The sequence below is a fragment of the Phaseolus vulgaris genome, chromosome 11, assembly GCF_051622355.1.
Source record: "Phaseolus vulgaris cultivar YP4 chromosome 11, ASM5162235v1, whole genome shotgun sequence".
NCBI lineage: Eukaryota > Viridiplantae > Streptophyta > Magnoliopsida > Fabales > Fabaceae > Phaseolus > Phaseolus vulgaris.
In genome coordinates, this window is record NC_143508.1 from 22167384 (window position 1) to 22188748 (window position 21365).

Consider the following 21365-nt stretch of genomic DNA (forward strand, 5'->3'; position numbering starts at 1 on the left):
CATATTGTCAAATTGAACCAACAAAAAGAGGTAAAAATCAAAAGCACCGAATAGAATTGAACAAGAACTAGAATGAACCGAACAAAATGAATTAAAAGGCAAGTGAACTGAAAAGGAGTGCTGGAAACAGAAAAGCACCGAACCAAAAACAGAGAAAAAGAAGAATAGCTGCTGGAAACATAAAATAACTGAACCAAAACTCAAGAACACAAGCTAAACTTGAACAATTGAAAGAGAAGGAAGGAAGGAGAAAAGAATGCTCATGAAGATGGATGTAAGGTTGGATGATCACGCCACTAGAAGGATGGTTGCTCCTAGATCAGTGTGCTGCCGCCACTTGAGGACACCATGGATCCTTCAAGATAAGACTAGAGAAGAAGGCTCAAAAGCTCTCCAATGCTCACTCAAAAATTGAGTATAGTTTCTTTAGTCTAAATTCCAATCTCAAAAATACAAAGGGAGCACCTTTATTTATAGCCTAAGGTGCTGAAATGCAAGCTACACAAATTCAAAAACTCCCTCCTAAAAGCTACTAGAATCGGCGCCTAAAACAATGCATGAGGAAGGTGTGACCTCTTCCTTCACTTTGGCACCTCCTATTCTACTCCTACACTATCTACTAACCCCCCCCCTAAGACTCCTAACTAAAGACTAAAAGATGCTATAACAATAGAGGTTTCTAATGTTTCCCTCTAAGCATCTTCAACCAAAGAAATTACAAAAAGAGAAAATAATTGTCCCCTAGCTCCTAAAGCTTTGAACATGCTTCTTGTAAGCCTTTGAGGTGGGCTTTGACCTCCATGGGCGTCCTCTATTTGCGCCTCTACCTCTTCTTGATCTTGTTGATTGGCCTCCATGTCCACTTGAGCTTGATCTCCAGCATACTCCCCGAGTTGGAGAGAATTCGACCACGAATTTTGGAGACCTACAGATAAAGAAGTTAGATCGCTGACATTAAAAGTATGACTACCTAAGAATGTATCAGGCATATCTAATTCATAAGCATTGTCATTAATCCTCTTGAGGATTTGGAAAGGTCCATCCCCTCGAGGCATTAGTTTGGACTTCCTTTGAGTAGGAAAACGATCCTTCCTCAAGTGAAGCCAAACCCAATCACCCTTATCAAACAACAATGCTTTTCTCCTTTTATTGGCAAGTTCAGCATACTTGCCAACCTTCTTCTCAATTCTCTTCTTGATGTCTTTATGCAAAGTTTTCACAAAAGAAGCCTTTTCATCCCCATCTTTGCACAAGACATCTCCAAGAAGGGGAATAGGAAGAAGATCAAGAGGTGTTAGGGGATTAAACCCATAGACAACCTTAAAAGGAGAATGTGAGGTGGTAGAATTTACTACACGATTATATGCAAACTCAACATGGGGTAGTAAATTCTCCCACACTCTAGGATTCCCCGAAATAAAACATCTCAATAGTTGTCCCAAAGTTCTATTCACCACCTCGGTTTGACCATCAGTTTGTGGGTGGCAAGTGGTAGAAAATAAAAGCTGAGTCCCAAGCTTGCCCCACAAGGTCTTCCAAAAGTGACTCAAGAACTTGGGATCTCTATCGGACACTATAGATCTAGGGATCCAATGCAAGCGAACCACTTCTTGGAAGAAGAGGTTTGCAATGTGGCATGCATCATCCACTTTGTGGCAAGGAATAAAGTGAGCCATCTTTGAAAAACGATCCACTACCACAAAATTGGAGTCCTTTCCCTTTGATGTCTTGGGTAAGCCTAAGATGAAATCCATAGATATATCTACCCAAGGCATTGAAGGGATAGGAAGAGGAGTATATAGACCATGGGGATGCATCTTAGACTTAGCTTTGCGGCAAGCTATACACTTATCACACAAACTATGAACATGTTTGTGCATATGAGGCCAAAAGAAATGTTCATGCAACACATCCAAAGTTTTAGCAACCCCAAAATGTCCCATTAAACCCCCCTCATGAGCTTCTCTAACAAGAGATAATCTAATAGAGCATTGAGGAACACAAATACGTTTTCCTTTAAAAAGAAAGCCATCTTGTATAAAAAAGTCTTTGTGTCCTCCCTTAAGACACTCTTGATAGATGAGAGAAAAATCAAGGTCATCATGATAAAGTTCCTTAATGTGATCAAAACCAAGATATTGAGAGCTTAAAAGATTTAGCAAAGTGTATCTTCTAGAAAGAGCATCCGCCACAATGTTTACTTTTCCTTGCTTGTGTTTGATCACATAAGGAAATTGCTCAATGAATTCCACCCACTTAGCATGCCTCTTGTTAAGCTTATTTTGGCTTTTCAAATATTTAAGAGATTCATGATCACTATGTATCACAAACTCTTTGGGAAAAAGATAGTGTTGCCAAGTGAACAAAGCCCTAACAAGTGCATATAATTCTTTATCATAAGTGGAATAATTGAGATGACTTCCTTTCAATTTCTCACTAAAATAGGCTATGGGGTGGCCCTCTTGAAGGAGAACAACCCCAATACCTATGCTAGAAGCATCACACTCAATCTCAAATGTCTTAGTGAAATTAGGAAAGGCCAAGATGGGAGCATTAGTCAATTTTTCCTTCAAAGTTTCAAAAGCTTTTTGTTGTGCTTCTCCCCATTGAAAGACCACATCCTTTTTCACTATGTCATTGAGTGGTGCGGCAATGGTACCAAAGTTTGGGACAAATCTTCTATAGAAAGAAGCAAGTCCATGAAAACTTCGGACCTCATTCAAAGATTTCAGTGTAGGCCAATTTTGAATGGCCATCACCTTTGTTTTGTCTACATGGACCCCTTTGCAACTCACAACAAACCCTAGGAATTCTATATGATCAAGAGCAAACATACATTTAGCAATATTAGCATACAAATGTTCCTTCCTATTTCTAAAACTTGCCTAACATGCAACCTATGTTCATCCAAAGATAAGCTATAAATGAGAATGTCATCAAAGTAAACAACAACAAACTTACCAATGAATGGTCTAAGAACATGATGCATGAGGCGCATGAAGGTACTTGGTGCATTAGTTAGACCAAAAGGCATAACTAACCACTCATATAAACCAAAGTTGGTCTTAAAAGCCGTCTTCCATTCATCACCCGGTTTGATACGGATTTGATTGTAGCCGCTTTTAAGTTCAATCTTTGAAAAGATTTTTGAACCATGTAATTCATCCAACAAATCATCTAGTCTAGGGATGGGATGCCTATACTTAATTGTGATGTTATTGATGGCCCTACAATCCGAACACATTCGCCATGTGCCATCCTTTTTTGGCACTAAGATGATAGGCATAGCACAAGGACTCATGCTATCTCGAACCCACCCTTTCTCAATCAAAGCATGAACTTGTTGGCGAATTTCCTTGGTTTCACTTGGATTGGTCCTATATGCTGGACGGTTTGGTAAAGAAGAGCCCGGTATCAAATCAATTTGGTGCTCAATCCCTCTCAAAGGTGGAAGTCCATTTGGAGGATCTTGAAACACATCTTGAAACTCTTCTACCAAATTTTCCAAGCAATGAGGACTATCAACAAGTGCTTCTACCTTAAGAGTTCTAGGGATGGCTAAAAAAAGAGGATGATGAGCCACTATTTCCCTTTCAATCTCACGCCTAGACACAAGGAGTGTAGGCTTAGAACTCTTATCTTTTTTTATCTTTTTCACTCTCCCTCTTTTTCTTCATGATAACTTGGTCCTCATGGACTTCTCTTGGAGAGAGAGATTTTAAAGTAACCTTGTGACCATGGAATTCAAAAGAGAGTTTGTTGGTAAAGCCATCATGTAAAACTTTTCTATCAAATTGCCAAGGCCTTCCCAAAAGAACACGAGTGGCTTCCATGGGCACATTATCACATAATACCTCATCTTTGTATTTTCCAATTGAGAAATGGATGAGGACTTGTTTATTAACAACTATTTCTCCTACCTCACTAAGCCATTGTAATTTGTAGGGCTTTGTATGAGAGATAGTAGGCAATCCAAGCTTATCTACTACTCTTGTACTAGCCACATTTGCACAACTACCCCCATCCACTATCAAAGAGCAAATGTTGTTTTGAATAAGACATCTTGTATGGAAAATATTTTCCCTTTGACTTTCATCAAAAGGTTGTGAAACTTGTCCAAGAAGTCTTCTCACAACTAACAAATCCCCTTCAAGTGGACATTCGCTCTCTTTCTCACTAGATGCATGAGAATGCAATGAATGCTTAGGAGAATCCGAATCATGCTCACTAACTACAATGCCCTCATGCATGTACATACTTCGTTTAGAAGGATAATTTGCAGCTATATGACCATAACCCATACATTTAAAGCATTTAGTATTAGACGTTCTAGTGGGAGATTTAGGCCTAGAAGTAGATGGCTTAGTTTCCTTGGGTTTGAAAGAAGAATCTTTGGAAGGAGGTTTAGAAAAAGAATTTTTGTTTCTCCAAGACTTGGAGTAGTATCCATCATTGGAAGCATTTTTGAAAGAGTTTTTCTTAGCAAGTTGGGCTTCCACCTTCATTGCAAGATGAACTAAAGAGCCCAATAATGAATACTCTTGTAACTCAACAATGTCTTGAATATCCTTCCTAAGACCACTCACAAACCTAGCAATCATAGCTTCCTCACTTTCTTCTAATTCAATTTTAAACACAAGCGTCTCTAGCTCCTTATAATATTCATCCACATTTAGCGTGCCTTGTTGAAACGTTGGAGTCTCAACATGAGGTCTTTCATAAAATGTGGGGGCAAAAACCTAACGCGCATATGATCCTTTAAAGAGTTCCAAGAGTCCACGGGAGGACCCTTGTGATAGATAATGTTCTTTACAATTCCATGCCACCATTTCATGGCATAATCACTAAACTCTAGGGTGGCTAGTTTAAGCTTATGCTCATCTTGGATCTCATGGATCTCAAATATTTGTTCACACTTAGCCTCCCAATCTAAATATACATTAGGATCACTAGAGCCATTAAAACAAGGAAGCTTGACCGAAGGAAGCCTAGACTTTGCATCTTGATAGAAGCCATTGCCGTAGTGATGTCTTTCCCCTTGATGATGATGTCTTTGTCCATGGAATTGGGCCGTAGTGATAAATAATGTCCTTGCACCAATCTGATCTTGAGGCCTTGGAATCCTCAAATGAAAGATGTCAAAGCAAGCACACCAATCTTCAAAGCCAACCACCACAAAACCAAAGAAGCAAGAAAGACAAACAAGAAAAAGTATAAGCAAAGAAAGGCTAGAACAAAAGGAAAACTAGATGTTTGACAAACTCAAAGATTAATGAACAAAAGTCAAGCAAGAAAATTAAAGAACTCAATGAGAAAGTAGGCACACAAAAGAATACTTAAAGAAAAGCACTAGAGTAGATGAAGAAAACAAAAAATTAGCTACTGGAAAATATTTTTTATGCAAACTGTGCTTGATGTTCACTGATTTAACTTGAATGATATAGAGCGAACTGGATTATTAAATTAAACCACAGAAACTTCAAGATGTTAACTCAATAATGGCACTGGAATCACTTAAAAAAAGTAAGCCAATTAATTGAGATAAATTTGTCAAAATCGCTGCCAGATTACCGTATTTTTTTCGGCAGAAATGTACACGTTTTGTATTTTATTTATCATTTTTTGTGTACTTTGAATTTTTGAATAATTATTTTTTCTACTCTTTTCTATCACTTTGAATATCTAAAATCCATAATTTCAGAATTTTCCAGTGAGTAAATCAATTGCAATAAGGAAAAACAGTAAGCACGTTTTCAGAAACAGAGGAATCCTAATAGGAATGAAAAACAGAATTATGAACTAGCAAAGACATAATGGAAAATGATGTATAGGAACTTGTATAGGTCTAGAATACAAGTATGAACTCAATCTAAAACAGAAAATGCACAAAGGATCAATATCAAATTCAGAAAATTATATGACACTAAAGCAAGAAACAACAAAAGCAATAAAAGTACTACAAGAAGTGATGACAATTATGGAAAAACAAGACTAAGACAAAACTTGTATGGATTCAAAAAGGAAATACTCAAACATATGATAGGCACAAAAATTAAAACAGCAAGCAGTACTCAAATAAGCCTAAAACAGAACCTTAAATTGCAAGAAAATGAAAGAGCTCTTGAAATTAAAGTGCTACACAACTCAACAATTAAACAAAAACACACCTAAACTCTTGATACCACATGATGTGATTCCAATAGCAAAGAAGAGAATGATTCTTGACATTCTTAGGAATCAACTTGAGTTGGACAATTGTTAGGCACTTTTTCTTAGAATTGGATCAATGTTCTAAGTCAAGAACTCACCAAAACTAGCACCAAATCCAAACTCATATGGAAGTTCCTCATATTGTCAAATTGAACCAACAAATAGAGGTAAAAATCAAAAGCACCGAATAGAATTGAACAAGAACTAGAATGAATCGAACAAAATGAATTAAAAGGCAAGTGAACTGAAAAGGAGTGCTGGAAACAGAAAAGCACCGAACCAAAAACAGAGAAAAAGAAGAACAACTGCTGGAAACATAAAATAACTGAACCAAAACTCAAGAACACAAGCTAAACTTGAACAATTGAAAGAGAAGGAAGGAAGGAGAAAAGAATGCTCATGAAGATGGATGTAAGGTTGGATGATCACGTCACTAGAAGGATGGTTGCTCCTAGATGAGTGTGCTGCCGCCACTTGAGGACACCATGGATCCTTCAAGATAAGACTAGAGAAGAAGGCTCAAAAGCTCTCCAATGCTCACTCAAAAATTGAGTATAGTTTCTTTAGTCTAAATTCCAATCTAAAAAATACAAAGGGAGCACCTCTATTTATAGCCTAAGGTGCTGAAATGCAAGCTACACAAATTCAAAAACTCCCTCCTAAAAGCTACTAGAATCGGCGCCTAAAACAATGCATGAGGAAGGTGTGACCTCTTCCTTCACTTTGGCACCTCCTATTCTACTCCTACACCTATCAACTAACACCCCCCCCTAAGACTCCTAACTAAAGACTAAAAGATGCTATAACAATAGAGGTTTCTAATGTTTCCCTCTAAGCACCTTCAACCAAAGAAATTACAAAAAGAGAAAATAATTGTCCCCTAGCTCCTAAAGCTTTGAACATGCTTCTTGTAAGCCTTTGAGGTGGGCTTTGACCTCCATGGGCGTCCTCTATTTGCGCCTCTACCTCTTCTTGATCTTGCTGATTGGCCTCCATGTCCACTTGAGCTTGATCTCCATCAATTTACAACCCAACTTCTATGTGATTTTGGTTCTTCTAACTCTATTTCTCCATAAGGCTTTACCTCTTTCACAACATAAGGACCTGACCATTTAGATTTTAACTTTCCAAGAAAAAGTTTTAATCTAGAGTTGAATAAAAGCACAGATTTCCCAGGGTAAAAATTTCTTTCCACAATCTTCTTGTCATGATATTTCTTTGTGCGTTCCTTATAAAGCTTTGAGGAACTATATGCGTTTAACCTCATCTCTTTAAGTTCAAGGATTTGCAGTTTTCTCTTTTCCCCAACTGCTTTAGGATCTAAATTTAGTGTCTTTAATGCCCAATATGCTTTATTGATGGATATCCACTAGGAGAGGATTTTATTAATGAAGGAAGAGGATTTTCACCTACACATCTGAAGTTCTTCCTTCTAGTCTTCTCACAAATTAAAAGAAATCAAAGAGAAGATCAAGCCTAAAGATAAAGAAGTCTACAAACTCTCAAATAATAGGCTTCATATTAAATATATCTCTTTATAGTTTCTTTTAAATTGTAAATAATATAGAATAATGTTTAGAAAGGTGCTTAGAGGGAAACATGAGACACCTCTTTTGTAAAAGCATCTTTAGGCTTTAGTTTAGCAAATTCTAGAAGCTTGGGGAGTGAGCTTAGTAAGGGGGGTGTGATCTTAGGAGTTTTTTGGGTAGCTTAGGGAATAAGCTATGTAAATGACCAGCCCTTACTCCTATAAAAGGAGGGCTTAGGTCCTTCACAATTCAGATTGGAATTTTATAGTAGAGAGACTATACTCAATTTTGGAGAGAATTTGTGAGTTTTGAGTCTTCCTCTTCTTTGCCTTATCTTGTGAGCTATGGTGAGCTTCAAGTGGTGGCACTCCATCACTTATCTTGGTTAAAGGTTCCAAGTGGCGTGAATGGCTTCTTCCAATCCTCAAAATCTAGCAAGCATCTTCTTCTATAAGTGTTCTTCTTCCCTTTTCTTCAATTTTCCATTCGGTAATTTTGATTCCTAGAGTTTTACTTCTTTTTCTACTGTTTAATTTTGTGTTTCCAGCATTGGTTCTTAATTCTATTTTGGTTCAGTAGCTATCTTTTAAATTCTGTCCAGTTTTAATTCTTGTTCTTCTTTCCTTTTGTTTTGATTCAATTTGACAATACATGGACTTCCATATGAGTCTTGGTTGGTGCTTAGTTTTGGTGAGTTCTTGAATTTAGAACATTGATCCAATTCTAAAGTAAAGTGCCTTTCGAATCCAGCTCAAGTTGTTCCTAAGAATGTCAAGAATTCATGTGTTCTTGTAGTTACATTCAAATCATTTATGCTCTAATTCCACTGGAAGATGACAGACTTTCCCATAAATCAGCTGAAATGAGGAAAGGCCAGTAGGAGTTTTAAATGTCGTTCTATACGCCCACAGAGCTTCATCAAGTTTGATTAACTAATCTTTCCTTGATGCCGCCACTGTTTTCTCTAATATTTTCTTGATTTCTCTGTTAGAAACTGTTCCGTCCGGTTGACCTGGATCGTCTTTACGAGTGGCTTGTACTCACGAGCTAGGGCACCTTCGTTCTCTCTTGTATATGAGTACCTGAAAAAGAAGAACAAAGGGGCGCCCTCGCGGCCGTTTGCACTCCGACGCTCAAGTCAGCTAGCGAGAAACACCAAAGTGACTGAAAATTGTATGATTATCTCAATAACTGGAACTGTGTGGCTAAACTGTGTTGCCCTAATTGCCTTGTGCTCATAGCTGGGTGCGCCGTCAAGAACAACTAGGGTCTAATGTTCTGAGTAACTTTATGAGAACTAGATTAAAGTTTGTAAACTGTGAAAAAACATACCTTACTAGGGTTCTTCGTGCCCTTTATATAGGTGAAAACTAGGGTTTACCTTTGTGTTGCTGCTGTTATCTAGGGTTCCTTGGAGAAGGTCCTTGCGCCGCTATCCTTAAGATCTTAGCGTATCTGGCCCATGGACTTCCCTTATCTAGAGTGCAATGACTAACCTTGCGGCCACTTGGGCTCTAACTTAGGTACCGTATTTCTCGCGCCATCATACTATTTGAGTGCCCTAATTAATCACGTGTCATGCATGCAGCCTTCCTTGGAGGTCTTTAATGAGTACGTGGGCATTGTCACGTGCCCCCTATGACTTGACCATTTACTCTGTGCGGAGGGTCCCACAGCGCCGCCACCCAACTTAGGGTTATTCCATCGTGTGGGCCCTCTTCTCTGCGAAATGCTTCTGTCATGCGGGTTGGCTCTTCGGGCGATGTCTTACTGGGGCGACGTCTTGCTTAGGCGATTTCCTTCTCTTGGGCGATGGCTCATCTTGGCGGTGACACATCTCGGCGATAACCGATTATGTATACTGCAGAACGCCGCTTCTACATACGGCGACTATGTTGACTTCTGGACCAACTACTTTTCTTTGGTCCATGTCATCACACCTGATGATCTGGTCGGTACACAAGCCCCCCAGTCTTGAGCTGATAACTTGTTTACAACAAAAAGGCTAAGGCCTCGCCCTGCTGCCTCACGGCGTTCTGATGATGTGTCGCCTCCTGACCGTTTGACGTGACATTCTCTGCGTCGCCGGCGCAGCGTACCCTTAAGGACTCTGACGATGTGATATTCTCTGAGCGAGAAAAGTGACACTTCAGTTCGCACCTTAACTTCGTGACACGTGGCCCAGTCGTAGGACGTTTGATTTAATTGTACCGCTCGGATCTTTGGAAACCCCGTACCTTAACTCACTGTCTTTACCTCTTTTGTATCTTTCTTGCACTATTCATCTTTTTCTCAAGAACTTCCCCTGTGTTCTTTCTTTGCCTTCTTCTTCCCCTACTCTACTGCTGAGCCCTTCCTCTTTGGTCTTTAGCTCCTTCACCGATAGCACGTTCTAAAATGCCTGCCAACCCTGCTTCTTCCAGAGCGGCTCATAAAGATCTTTACCCTTGGGCTTCGAGTGAACTCCTTGACGAGTATTCCTGCTTACTTTCTACTAGGGCCCTGAGGGAACACGTGGGGGAAGCGTGTTCCTATAACCGTCGTGCCTTCGCAAAGAGGCACGATGATGACATCGTCGTGCTCCCTTGTTCCATGGGGGAGCCGGTGTGCGGTGATGAACGATCCGATAACGGGGTCCCCTTTTTCTATTTTTACCAAGTAGTCTTTAAGTGCGTCGGCGTATGCCTTCTCTTTTCCAGGTTCGAGAGGGAGCTGTTAACGGAGATGAACACCGCCCCAGCCCAACTGTATCCTAACAGTTGGGCCTTCGTGAAGGCCTTTGACATCCTGTTTGGCTTTCTTGGATGTGCACCCTCCATAGATATTTTCCTTGACTTCTTTGAGGTGAAGAGGCAGAGAAACAACCTATGGGTAACTCTTAGCAACATTCCTGGCAGGATTCTTTTGACCCCTTTCCAACAAACCTTCAGAGAATGGAAAGGTAGATTCTTCAAGGTGTGTTGTTCCAGCCTTGTGCCTTCTGCTCTAGATGGCTTTCCTTTGTATTGGACAAAAGACGTCTGAGCCTTGAAAGCTAAGCCTCTCAAGAAGCTGTCCCCAAGGGATCAGGAGGCTTGCAAGATCCTGGCGGGCGCTGGAGGTCTCGACGCGGCTGCCTTGATAAGTTTAGAGTATAATGTCGAGCTCTTGGGGAAGTGCATATGTGTGTGAGGCTTTCCTTATGACTCTCCTTCTTTTTTTTTTTTTTTTTTTTTTTTACGTAGGTTCGAAGATAAACGATCATTAGAGAGCGTTGCTGACTCAGGCTTTGAGGTTCAGAGACAGGGCTTCTTTGTCGTATTGCTCAAACTCCGGGGGCCGCTGATGAGTGATATGTTGCTTCCTGTGCAGACATTAGGATGTGTGTAGGACTATATTTTCATCTTGCACCTGTTATAAACTCCGTCTCTAACCCTAACGCTGACTTTACGTTTTTCATTATGTTGAATGTTGTTCGACTTATACTTGCATGCTTACGTTCTTTGCCATGTTGCGCGCGTTACTCCCGATGTCCCTTCGTTATACTTGGTGCGAAATCCTTAGATAGCATTTACTTGTTTCCTTATTTCTTAAATATCACTCATGGCCCTGCCCGACCTTCGTTCTTGTGAGGGACGCCTGCTCGTCTGAGCTTTCTCACTTGAACCTTTGGCGTTTTCGCCCCGAGCTTATCCCGAGCTTATTGGGATAGTTGGCGATGTGTTGCTTGTAGTGCCGTCAGAGCGCCTGGTCTTTTATCTGGCGACGATCGCACACATGGCAGACCGCCCCCTACACGACTGTCGATCATACGCAGTTCTCGATTATGTCATCGCCCTTGATGACTCGACTGATACGCGAGCTGCGATTCTTCTGGCGAAGGGGATAAGTTAAACCCCGACGATCTACGTGGCTTCGCGCGCTAATGCCCACACTGGTAACTGATTTGACACCTCACCAACCCCCCCCATCAACTGACACGTGGACTCATCGATGGTCATTATCTTGTGTCGTTCGCGCTTCTCGTAACATTCGAAACTCTAAAAATTCTCGCGCCACTACACTGTTTCATTATCTTTCTTTTTCACTTTCAAACTTTCTATACGCTCTGGCGAACGCTTCGACTCCCCAATCATCGTTTCTCCGCGCGCTCCTTCGATCATCAAAAGGTGACCTTTTTATTACTCTCGCTAGTGCTTACCGCATTTTAATCGGCTTGCATAATCTATTAACTGCTTGGAGCATACGTTGTGGGCTGCTTGTTTCCTGCCTTGCATTTTCCTGCGTTTTAGGTCTTCCTTTTCCTCTCTGCGACCTCCTTTGTTCATGCTGTTTCCCTTTTTCGTCTTTCAATCGAGTCATTCTGTTTTATCAACCCTCTATTTTCTTGTCATCTTCCCTGCAGTTTCTCGATGGCTCGTGCGGGGACCACACCAAACAACCCTGCCCTCTCTCGAAACCCTCCTCCTCTAAAGTCACGTAAACAACCTACTTCAGGAAACCCCTCCACATCTCGCAACCCACCTAGAGATCCCGCTGTCCTTTCAAACCGGGCTCAGAGGCCTGCGCCCTCTCAACCTAACCAACTGCAATCAACCTCCCCACAAGCCAATGCCACTGCATGCCCCATTCCTGACTATAAACTGTTGTACCCATGGGCTCCTCCAGCCTTGTTGGATGAGACTTCCTCGATCAATACTGAGGCCGACATTCACCGTTTGAGAGATAAGACCCATCTTACCTTTCATAAAGAGCATGACGACAAGGTTGCCATTCGTCCTTGTCCTCCTGGGGAACCTGTCTGTACTGACAATGATGGTAATGACGGCCACCCTTTCTGCTTCATCTATGCAACTGTATTCAAGAAGATTAGGCTCAGGTTCCCTTTCACTCGTTTCGAGAGGGAGCTCCTAACCGAGCTTGATATTGCCCCTGTTTATTCTTGGCTGCTTGGTCCCTGTATTACCGATTACTTGAAACTGGATTGATTTGTAAACATGGATCTCTTTGTGCAGATACCATGCTGGGAAAAGATCAGATGGCCAGGCTACGCTCCTTAGCCAAGCGTCATAATCTCGCAGCAGGTTCTCAGACTGTCCCGAATTCTATCGCAGAAGCTGCCGTTGCTCGGGGCGAGCTCCCTCCCATGGGCTCACCTTCCCTCGTCGCCCCTCCTGCCCCTGTGAGAAAGAAACTGCCACCAAAGAGGGCCAAGAGGAAGATTCCCACAGTGGTGTCGGACGATGGGGAGAATGAGAGTACTGAAGATGGGCTTGTCTGTAAAAGGAACAGGGCGACCACCACCGAGCCGCCAGCAATTGAAAACGCCGGCCCAGATTACTCGGAGAATCCCCAGTGCCTCCACACCCTTTGATAGCGTTGGGGATACTCTGCCGTCAAATACTTCAGCTGCCGGAGGCATCCCGAACCAGGCTGTGGATGTCCAATCGTCCCCCCAACCTGTAGTGGAGCCAAACTTATCGCCGCCGCGTCCCGACGCCTCCTTGGTCGTTCACTCCTATGAGGGTGGTGGCGAGAACCAACCCTCAACCCCTCTCCCAATTCCTGCTCTTCCAGCCCCTGTTGAAGAGGTTTTGAAAACCCATGCCGCTTACCTCAGTGCTATGACCACTGAGTGTGTAAAGAAGCGCCTTTACAAGATGATGGGCGAGGCTCTAAAGGACTCCTTAAATCAGTATGAATCCGAAGCCGGTGCTGCGAAGGACCAAGTCCAACAACTTAAGCGTGACCTTACGATGCGGGGATTGGAATTTTCGCGGTTAGAGAATGCTCTGAAGGACAAGCTGCGGAACGAACGCAAAAATGGCGCTGAGCTACACAAAAAGCTCAACGATAAACTCTTAGAGGTCGCTGAACTCGAAAGCAGGCTCGTGCCTCAGCAGGAACAGATAGCGGACCTGGAGGAGGCTCTTGAGGCGAAAAAGGCCTACGTGAATGAGCTCGAATCCAAGTTGATTGAGAGGTTGAACTTACTGGGCAAGATCGAAGCCGAGAAAGACCAAAAGGCCAAGGAACTGAGTGAGAAAGATAAGGAGCTGAACGAGTCTGCAGTAAAGCTTGCCCAGGCACTTGAGAAGAATGAAAAACTGAAGAAACAAATTGAAGAACTCGACCTCAGTGTTGCAAACGTCCTGACTTCCGGGTTTGGCGCGGCCTTGGAGCAATTCGCTTGCGCTTATCCCGACTTGGACCTCTCTCAGTTCTCGATTTGCCATGAAGTGGTAGACGGCAAAATTGTACCCTCAGATTAATATTCCCATTTGCCGTTAACAATATCCTGAAAGATTTATATATTCGCCCTTGGTTTATGTGTAACGAATCTTTTTGTAATGACTTTCTCTTTATTCAAAACTGCTTTAATATACGCACATGACCTCGCCTTTATCTGTCGCGTAATCATCCGATCTGATATAACCGACTGACTTTTGCTTTGAAGAAATCGACTTAGCGCCACTGGGCAATAGGCGTGGGTCAGTCTTAGTATCTGAAATCTAGCTCGCCTGATCTGCCAAGTGACATGCGTACTTCCATGTCATCGCCTCAAACTCTGCTAACTTAGTTCTCGCCGTGTACTTCTTCTTTCGAGCTTTAATCACAAAGCTGTGGGCTTCTTTGGATGCTATTTTCCTTTTTATCTGCCAAGGCGTCCTCTGGGGAGCGGCCTCATACCTTGAGCTATCAATTCTGCTCATTCTGGGAGGAGAGCTGCCTTTGACGGATCCCCCTCTGCCTTCCCTGAGCCTTTAATCTAAAACAACTTGATCTGAGTAGTGAGGTGTTTTTTACGAACGTACCTCAACCACCCTTGACTTCTTCCACCCTGATAACTTATCTGTTGTGCGATCACCTGATAACTTGGTTGGTTTTTACTCAACCCAATTAACTTAACACAAACTGATACTTAATTTCCGGGAAATCAACTTATCTTGAACAAACGGTTAGTCTATAGCAATAACATTTGACACGAAATTACTTACTGAGCAGTAGGCGGGAGTCATTTTTAGTATCTGAAATTTCGCTTGCCTGATCTGCCAAGTGACATGTGTATTTCTAGGTCATCGCCTAAAACTTTGTTGGCTCGGCTCTGGACTGAGGACTTTCAAACTTGCCTCAATTTACTTAAGCAAAGAGGTCTTGTATTCTGTTATGGCCTGCACCCGCTCTAGGCGAGGAGGATTTAACTGATAATTATTAACTGACCTCGACTTCGCTCGAGGAGGATTTAACTGGTTGTACCCCGAGAAGGCATCCAGGAAGCTTAACAGTTTGCACCCTGCTGCATTGTCTACCAAGGCGTCTATGCTGGGCAAAGGGTAGGAATCCTTTGGGCACGCCTTGTTTAGATCTGTGAAATCGACGCACATTCGCCATCTCCCGTTGCTCTTCTTTACCAACACAACATTAGCAAGCCATTCTAGATACTGCACTTCCTTGATGTGACCTGCGGAAAGGAGTTTCTGTGTTTCCTCCCTAATCGCATGTCTTCTTTCTTCATTGAACTTCCTCCTTCTTTGACGGACCGGCTTGGCTTGGGGGTCCATAGCCAACCGATGGGACAAGAGGTCGGGATCAATCCCCCGCATATCTGAGGCAGACCAGGCAAACGCATCCAGATGTCTACTTATTACCTCGGCGATTTGATCCCGCGTTTCGTCGTCTAGGGTTTTTCCCAGCTTGAATGTCCTTCCGCCAATCTCCTTTGTGAGCCACTCCTTGACCGGCTGGGGCCTCCTCTCACTGGTGATAACCGCCTTTGCGATTCCTGACTCCCTGGTGGCCTCCAGGCGGTCGCCTTCTTCCTCTATCTCTGCGATGCTCGCCGCATCGGGCATCGCCGCATCTCCCCAGCGATTACTTGGAGCGTTGTGCCTACTCGCCGGTCCTCCTGGTCGGGACCTGCACCAGGGGGTGGCGTTGTGCTTACATGGTACACTGATCGCCTATTTTTGAGGCTGTTTTCATAGCATTTCTTTGCCTCCTTTTAATCGGAGCGGATGGTGATGACCACCCCTTCCATTGAAGGTAGTTTAACCTTCATATGCCTAGTGGAGGGCACATATCCTATCCTGTTTAGCATTGGCCTTCCTAGCAGGACGTTGTATGCCGAGGGGGCATTCACAACCAGGTATCTGATCTTCTCTGTTCGCGACACCGCCCCGTCTGTGAATGTTGTTCTTAACTCGATGTACCCCCTGACCTCCACTTGGTCACTAGCAAAGCCGTATAGGCAGCCCCCATACGGCCTCAGATGGTCTGGGGACAACTGTAACTTTTCGAACGTTGGCTAGAACATCACATCTGCCGAGCTCCCTTGATCGACCAGTGCTCGATGAACCATCCTTCCCGCCGTGATAAGTGATATCACGATGGGATCGTTGTCGTGGGGCACGACATCCCTGAGGTCTTTTTTAGTGAACGTGATGTCCACATCGGGCGAATGATCCTCAAAAGCCTCCATCGACTTTACGGACCTAGCATACTTCTTTCGTTGCGACGCCGTACATCCGCCGCCCGAGAACCCACCCGCTATGGTGTGGACCTCGCCATGGATGGGTACCTCGTGCTGCTGTCCCTCGCCGCTCGCCGGTTGTGGAATCGACGACTGTCCTGTCTGCTTCTCCACCAAGTAGTCCTTCAGGAAACCATTCTTCACGAGCTCGTCTAATTGGTGACCCAACGCTAGACAATTGTTAATACGATGTCCAAATGCTTCGTGGAACTCGCACCACAATTCCTTGTGGGGTCCCAGCATTCTGTCAGACTTCTCAGGTGGCCTCAGCCTGTCGGCTATGTTAGGCACCGCTATCAGATCTTTGAGTTCCATCACGAAGTTGTGTCTCGGCGGCTTGTCCCCTTCTCTTCTCTCCTCTGCTCGACCCCTAGGCTGGGTCCTCCTTGGCTCGTAGGTGCGCTTGGTGAACCCTAACGGGTTGTGTTCGTATCTGTGCCTTGGGCCGCGCGGGCGGCTTGGTGCACTTCTCGTACGCCTCATCTTCTGAGGCAATGTGCTCTACTGCTCGTCGCCTTATTTCAGCGAAAGTTTTTGGGCGACTGCAGTTGAGCGTTTTACTAAAAGATCTGGGTCGTACCCCCTTCCTGAATGCATACACGATCATGGGTTCTTCCGAGGTGCCTACTTTCACCACTTGTGCCCCAAAACGGCTTATGTATTCTTTCAGGGTTTCGCCTTGGAACTGCTTGACGTCGAAGAGATCATATGAGACTGGGGCAGGAGTTCTGTTGGCTAGATACTGCTCCCTGAATAGTTGTGAGAGTTGGGCGAAGGACATGATGTGGCCCTCTGGGAGGCTGATGAACCAGTCCATAGCTATCCCCGTCAAGGTGCTCATGAAAAGCTTGCACTTCACAGCGTCCGAACCGCCTACCAGCAACATCTGTGTGTGGAACGCCGTGAGGTGTGCCTTGGGATCCTCTACCCCGGTGAAGGTCGCTTTGGGCCCCGTGAACGTGTTGGGGATCGCTGTCTCCAGAATTGCCTGTGAAAACGGTGTTGTGAATTCCCTAGGTGGGGATGCAGCCTCAGGCTCGTCTCTGCCACGCCATCCACGACGTAGTTCTTCATTGGCGTGGTGGAGCACGTCGTTTCTTGCTTGAGAGGCTGCCAGATCCGCCTGCATGCGCTCCTGCTCCAGCTTTGAGGCTGCCATTGCGTCCTGCATGCGCTCCTGCTCCACCTTTGAGGTTGCCACTGCGTCCTGCAGCCCTTGCACCATACCCATGAGTTGTTGTAGGGTCATCTCTTCGCTCCTGGCGCGTACTGGTCGGGTGGTCATGGCTCTCTAGAGATCCTCTCGATTTATCTGGGTTTCGAAAAACTGGAATTGAAAACTTGTGTGGTCGAACCGATGTTTATATCGGAACCATGGTGGGCGCCAGATGTTCCGTCCGGTTGACCTGGATCGTCTTTACGAGTGGCTTGTACTCACGAGCTAGGGCACCTTCGTTCTCTCTTGTATATGAGTACCTGAAAAAGAAGAATAAAGGGGCGCCCTCGCGGCCGTTTGCACTCCGACGCTCAAGTCAGCTAGCGAGAAACACCAAAGTGACTGAAAATTGTATGATTATCTCAATAACTGGAACTGTGTGGCTAAACTGTGTTGCCCTAATTTCCTTGTGCTCATAGCTGGGTGCGCCGTCAAGAACAACTAGGGTCTAATGTTCTGAGTAACTTTATGAGAACTAGATTAAAGTTTGTAAACTGTGAAAAAACGTACCTTACTAGGGTTCTTCGTGCCCTTTATATAGGTGAAAACGAGGGTTTACCTTTGTGTTGCTGCTGTTATCTAGGGTTCCTTGGAGAAGGTCCTTGCGCCGCTATCCTTAAGATCTTAGCATATCTGGCCCATGGACTTCCCTTATCTAGAGTGCAATGACTAACCTTGCGGCCACTTGGGCTCTAACTTAGGTACCATATTTCTCGCACCACCATACTATTTGAGTGCCCTAATTAATCACGTGTCATGCATGCAGCCTTCCTTGGAGGTCTTCAATGAGTACGTGGGCATTGTCACATGCCCCCTCTGACTTGATCATTTACTCTGTGCGGAGGGTCCCACAGCGCCGCCACCCAACTTAGGGTTATTCCATCGTGTGGGCCCTCTTCTCTGCGAAATGCTTCTGTCATGCGGGTTGGCTCTTCGGGCGATGTCTTACTGGGGCGACGTCTCGCTTGGGCGACGTCTTGCTTAGGCGATGTCCTTCTCTTGGGCGATGGCTCTTCTTGGCGGTGACACATCTCGGCGATAACCGATTATGTATACTGCAGAACGTCGCTTCTACATACGGCGACTATGTTGACTTCTGGACCAACTACTTTTCTTTGGTCCATGTCATCACACCTGATGACCTGGTCGGTACACAGAGCTTCATCAAGTTTGATTAACCAATCTTTCCTTGATGCCACCACTGTTTTCTCTAATATTTTCTTGATTTCTCTGTTAGAAACTTCTGCTTGCCCATTTGTCTGTGGGTGGTAGGCTGATGCTACTTTATGACTAACCCCATAATGCTCTAACACTTTCTTCAATTGGGTATTACAAAAATGAGACCCACAGTCACTTATCAATACTCTTGGAGTGCCAAATCTGCAAAAAATATTCCTTTTAAGAAATTTGATGACTATCTTGGAATATGCATGTTGTGCTGGAATTGCTTCCACCCATCTAGAAACATACTCAACTGCCACTAGTATATATTCATTTGAAAAAGAAGATGGCAAAGGCCCTATAAAATCAATGCCCCAACAATCAAAGACCTCAATTTCTTAAATATTTTGTAATGGCATCTCATGTCTTCTAGAAATGTTTCCTGTCCTTTGGCACCTGTCACATCTTTGTACTAATGCATGTGTATCTTTAAACAACGAGGGCCAAAAAAACCTGATTGAAGAATTTTTGCAGCTGTCTTTTCCCCATTAAAACGTCCTCCATATGCTGAATTATGGCATTGATATATAATTTTCTTGGCTTCATCTGAAGAAACACATCTTCTCAGCAAATTATCTGCACCAATTTTAAACAAATGAGGATCATCCCACACATAATGATTGACATCCTTAAAAAAATTTCTTCTTTGATGCCAGTCCAAATTCTCCGAACTTGTTCCAGTAGCTTTAAAATTGGCCATGTCTGCAAACCATGGCCTCTCTTTGATTACCAATAGCTTCTCATCAGGAAATTCAGCAAGAACTTCAAGCTCCAATGTGGTTACCTCATCATTTTCTAGTCTTGATAAATGATCTGCTACATTGTTCTCACATCCTTTCTTATCTTTGATATCTAAATGAAATTCCTGCAACAAAAGTATCCATAGTATAAGCCTTGGCTTAAAATCTGCTTTATTCAATAAATATTTAATTGCAGCATGATTAGTGAAAACAATAACTTTAGAACCTATAAAATAAGATCAAAATTTCTCAGGTGCATACACTATAGCTAGTAATTCTTTTTCTGTTGTGTTGTAGTTACTTTGCGTCTCATTCAAAACTTTACTCGCATAGTGTATTACTTGAAAAATTCTTTCTTTTCTTTGTCCTAAAACTGCTCCTACTACATAATCACTAGCATCACACATTATCTCAAAATTAAGTTTCCAATCAGGAGCAGTTATGATAGGTGCATAAATGAGTTTTTCTTTCAAGATATTAAAAGCAGATAAACAATTATCATCAAATTTAAAAGGAGTATCCTTATTGAGAAGATTGCATAGGGGCTTTGAAATCTTGGAGAAATCTTTAATAAACCTTCTGTAAAATCCAGCATGCCCTAGAAAACTTCTGATTCCTTTGATGTTGACTGGTGGAGGTAACTTTTCAATGACTTCAACTTTTGCTTTATCTACCTCCAGCCCTTTATGAGAAATTTATGTCCTAAGACAATTCTTTCAGTGACCATGAAATAACATTTCTCCCAATTTAGCACAAGATTTGTCTCCACACATCGCTTTAGTACGAGATCAAGATTAATTAAACAATTATCAAAAGAAGATCCAAACACAGAAAAATCATCCATAAAAACTTCAATGCATTTCTCAATCATATCTGCGAAAATAGCAAACATACACCTTTGGAAAGTTGTTGGAGCATTACATAACCCAAATGGCATTTTTCGATAAGCAAAAATGCCAAATGGGCAAGTAAATGTTGTCTTCTCTTGATCTTCTGGATTAACCACAATTTGATTATATCCTGAATAACCATCCAAAAAACAATAATATGCTTTACCTGCCAATCTTTCCAAAATTTGATCCATAAAAGGTAATGGATAATGATCTTTCCGCGTAGCTTGGTTCAATTTCCTATAGTCAATGCACATCCTCCATCCTATAACAGTTCTTGTAGGAATCAATTCATTTTTTTCGTTATAAATAACTGTCATACCTCCTTTCTTAGGTACCACTTGTACTGGACTAACCCACACACTATCTGAAATGGGATAAATCATTCCTGCTTCTAAGAGCTTTTGTACCTCCTTTCTATCAACCTCCTTCATGGAAGGATTTAAGCGCCTTGGTGGTTGAGCCACAGGTTTGAAATCTTGCTCCATATGAATTTTATGCATGCAATATGATGGGCTTATACCTTTCAACCAGCAAATGTCCATCCTATAGCTTCTTTATTTGCCTTCAACACTTTTATCACCTTTTGTTCTTCCTCTTTGGATAAATGGTTACTTATGATAACTGGCTTCTCCCCATTTTCTTCAAGAAAAACATATTTCAAATGAGCTAGCAACTGTTTCAGCTCTATTTTCTGAGGAGTGTTGGCTTGGTTTAGTTCTAATTCACCAAAAATCCCTTGTTGAACTTATTTTGCCTTTCCCAACTCTAGCAAACATTCCTTGACTTCCTTATCCTCCCAATCCTCGCAATTTTCATTATCATTTAGGACTGCTTTCATCAATGAATCATCTATAAATATTTCTCTCTGATTTTCCAAATACAGTTCATCCAATGCATCCATCCTAAAACAATCATTTTGATCAATCGGATGTTTCATTGCTTCAAATACATCAAAGCTAACTTCTTCATCCTGCACTCAAACCTTCAACTTCCCTTCATCCACATCAATCATAATTTTTGCAGTCTTCAGAAATGGGCGTCCAAGAA

At 42.8% G+C, this 21365-nt stretch overlaps 1 protein-coding gene across 1 annotated transcript; it reads right to left on the reverse strand.

Annotated features, from left to right (window-relative positions):
* Nucleotides 1-16023: 16023 nt before the first annotated feature.
* Nucleotides 16024-16563, reverse strand: LOC150023115 (uncharacterized). The gene has a single exon (XM_090297722.1). It carries the CDS (start codon nucleotides 16561-16563, stop codon nucleotides 16024-16026), a length of 540 nt encoding a protein of 179 aa, XP_090153848.1.
* Between the last annotated feature and the right edge of the window lie 4802 nt (nucleotides 16564-21365).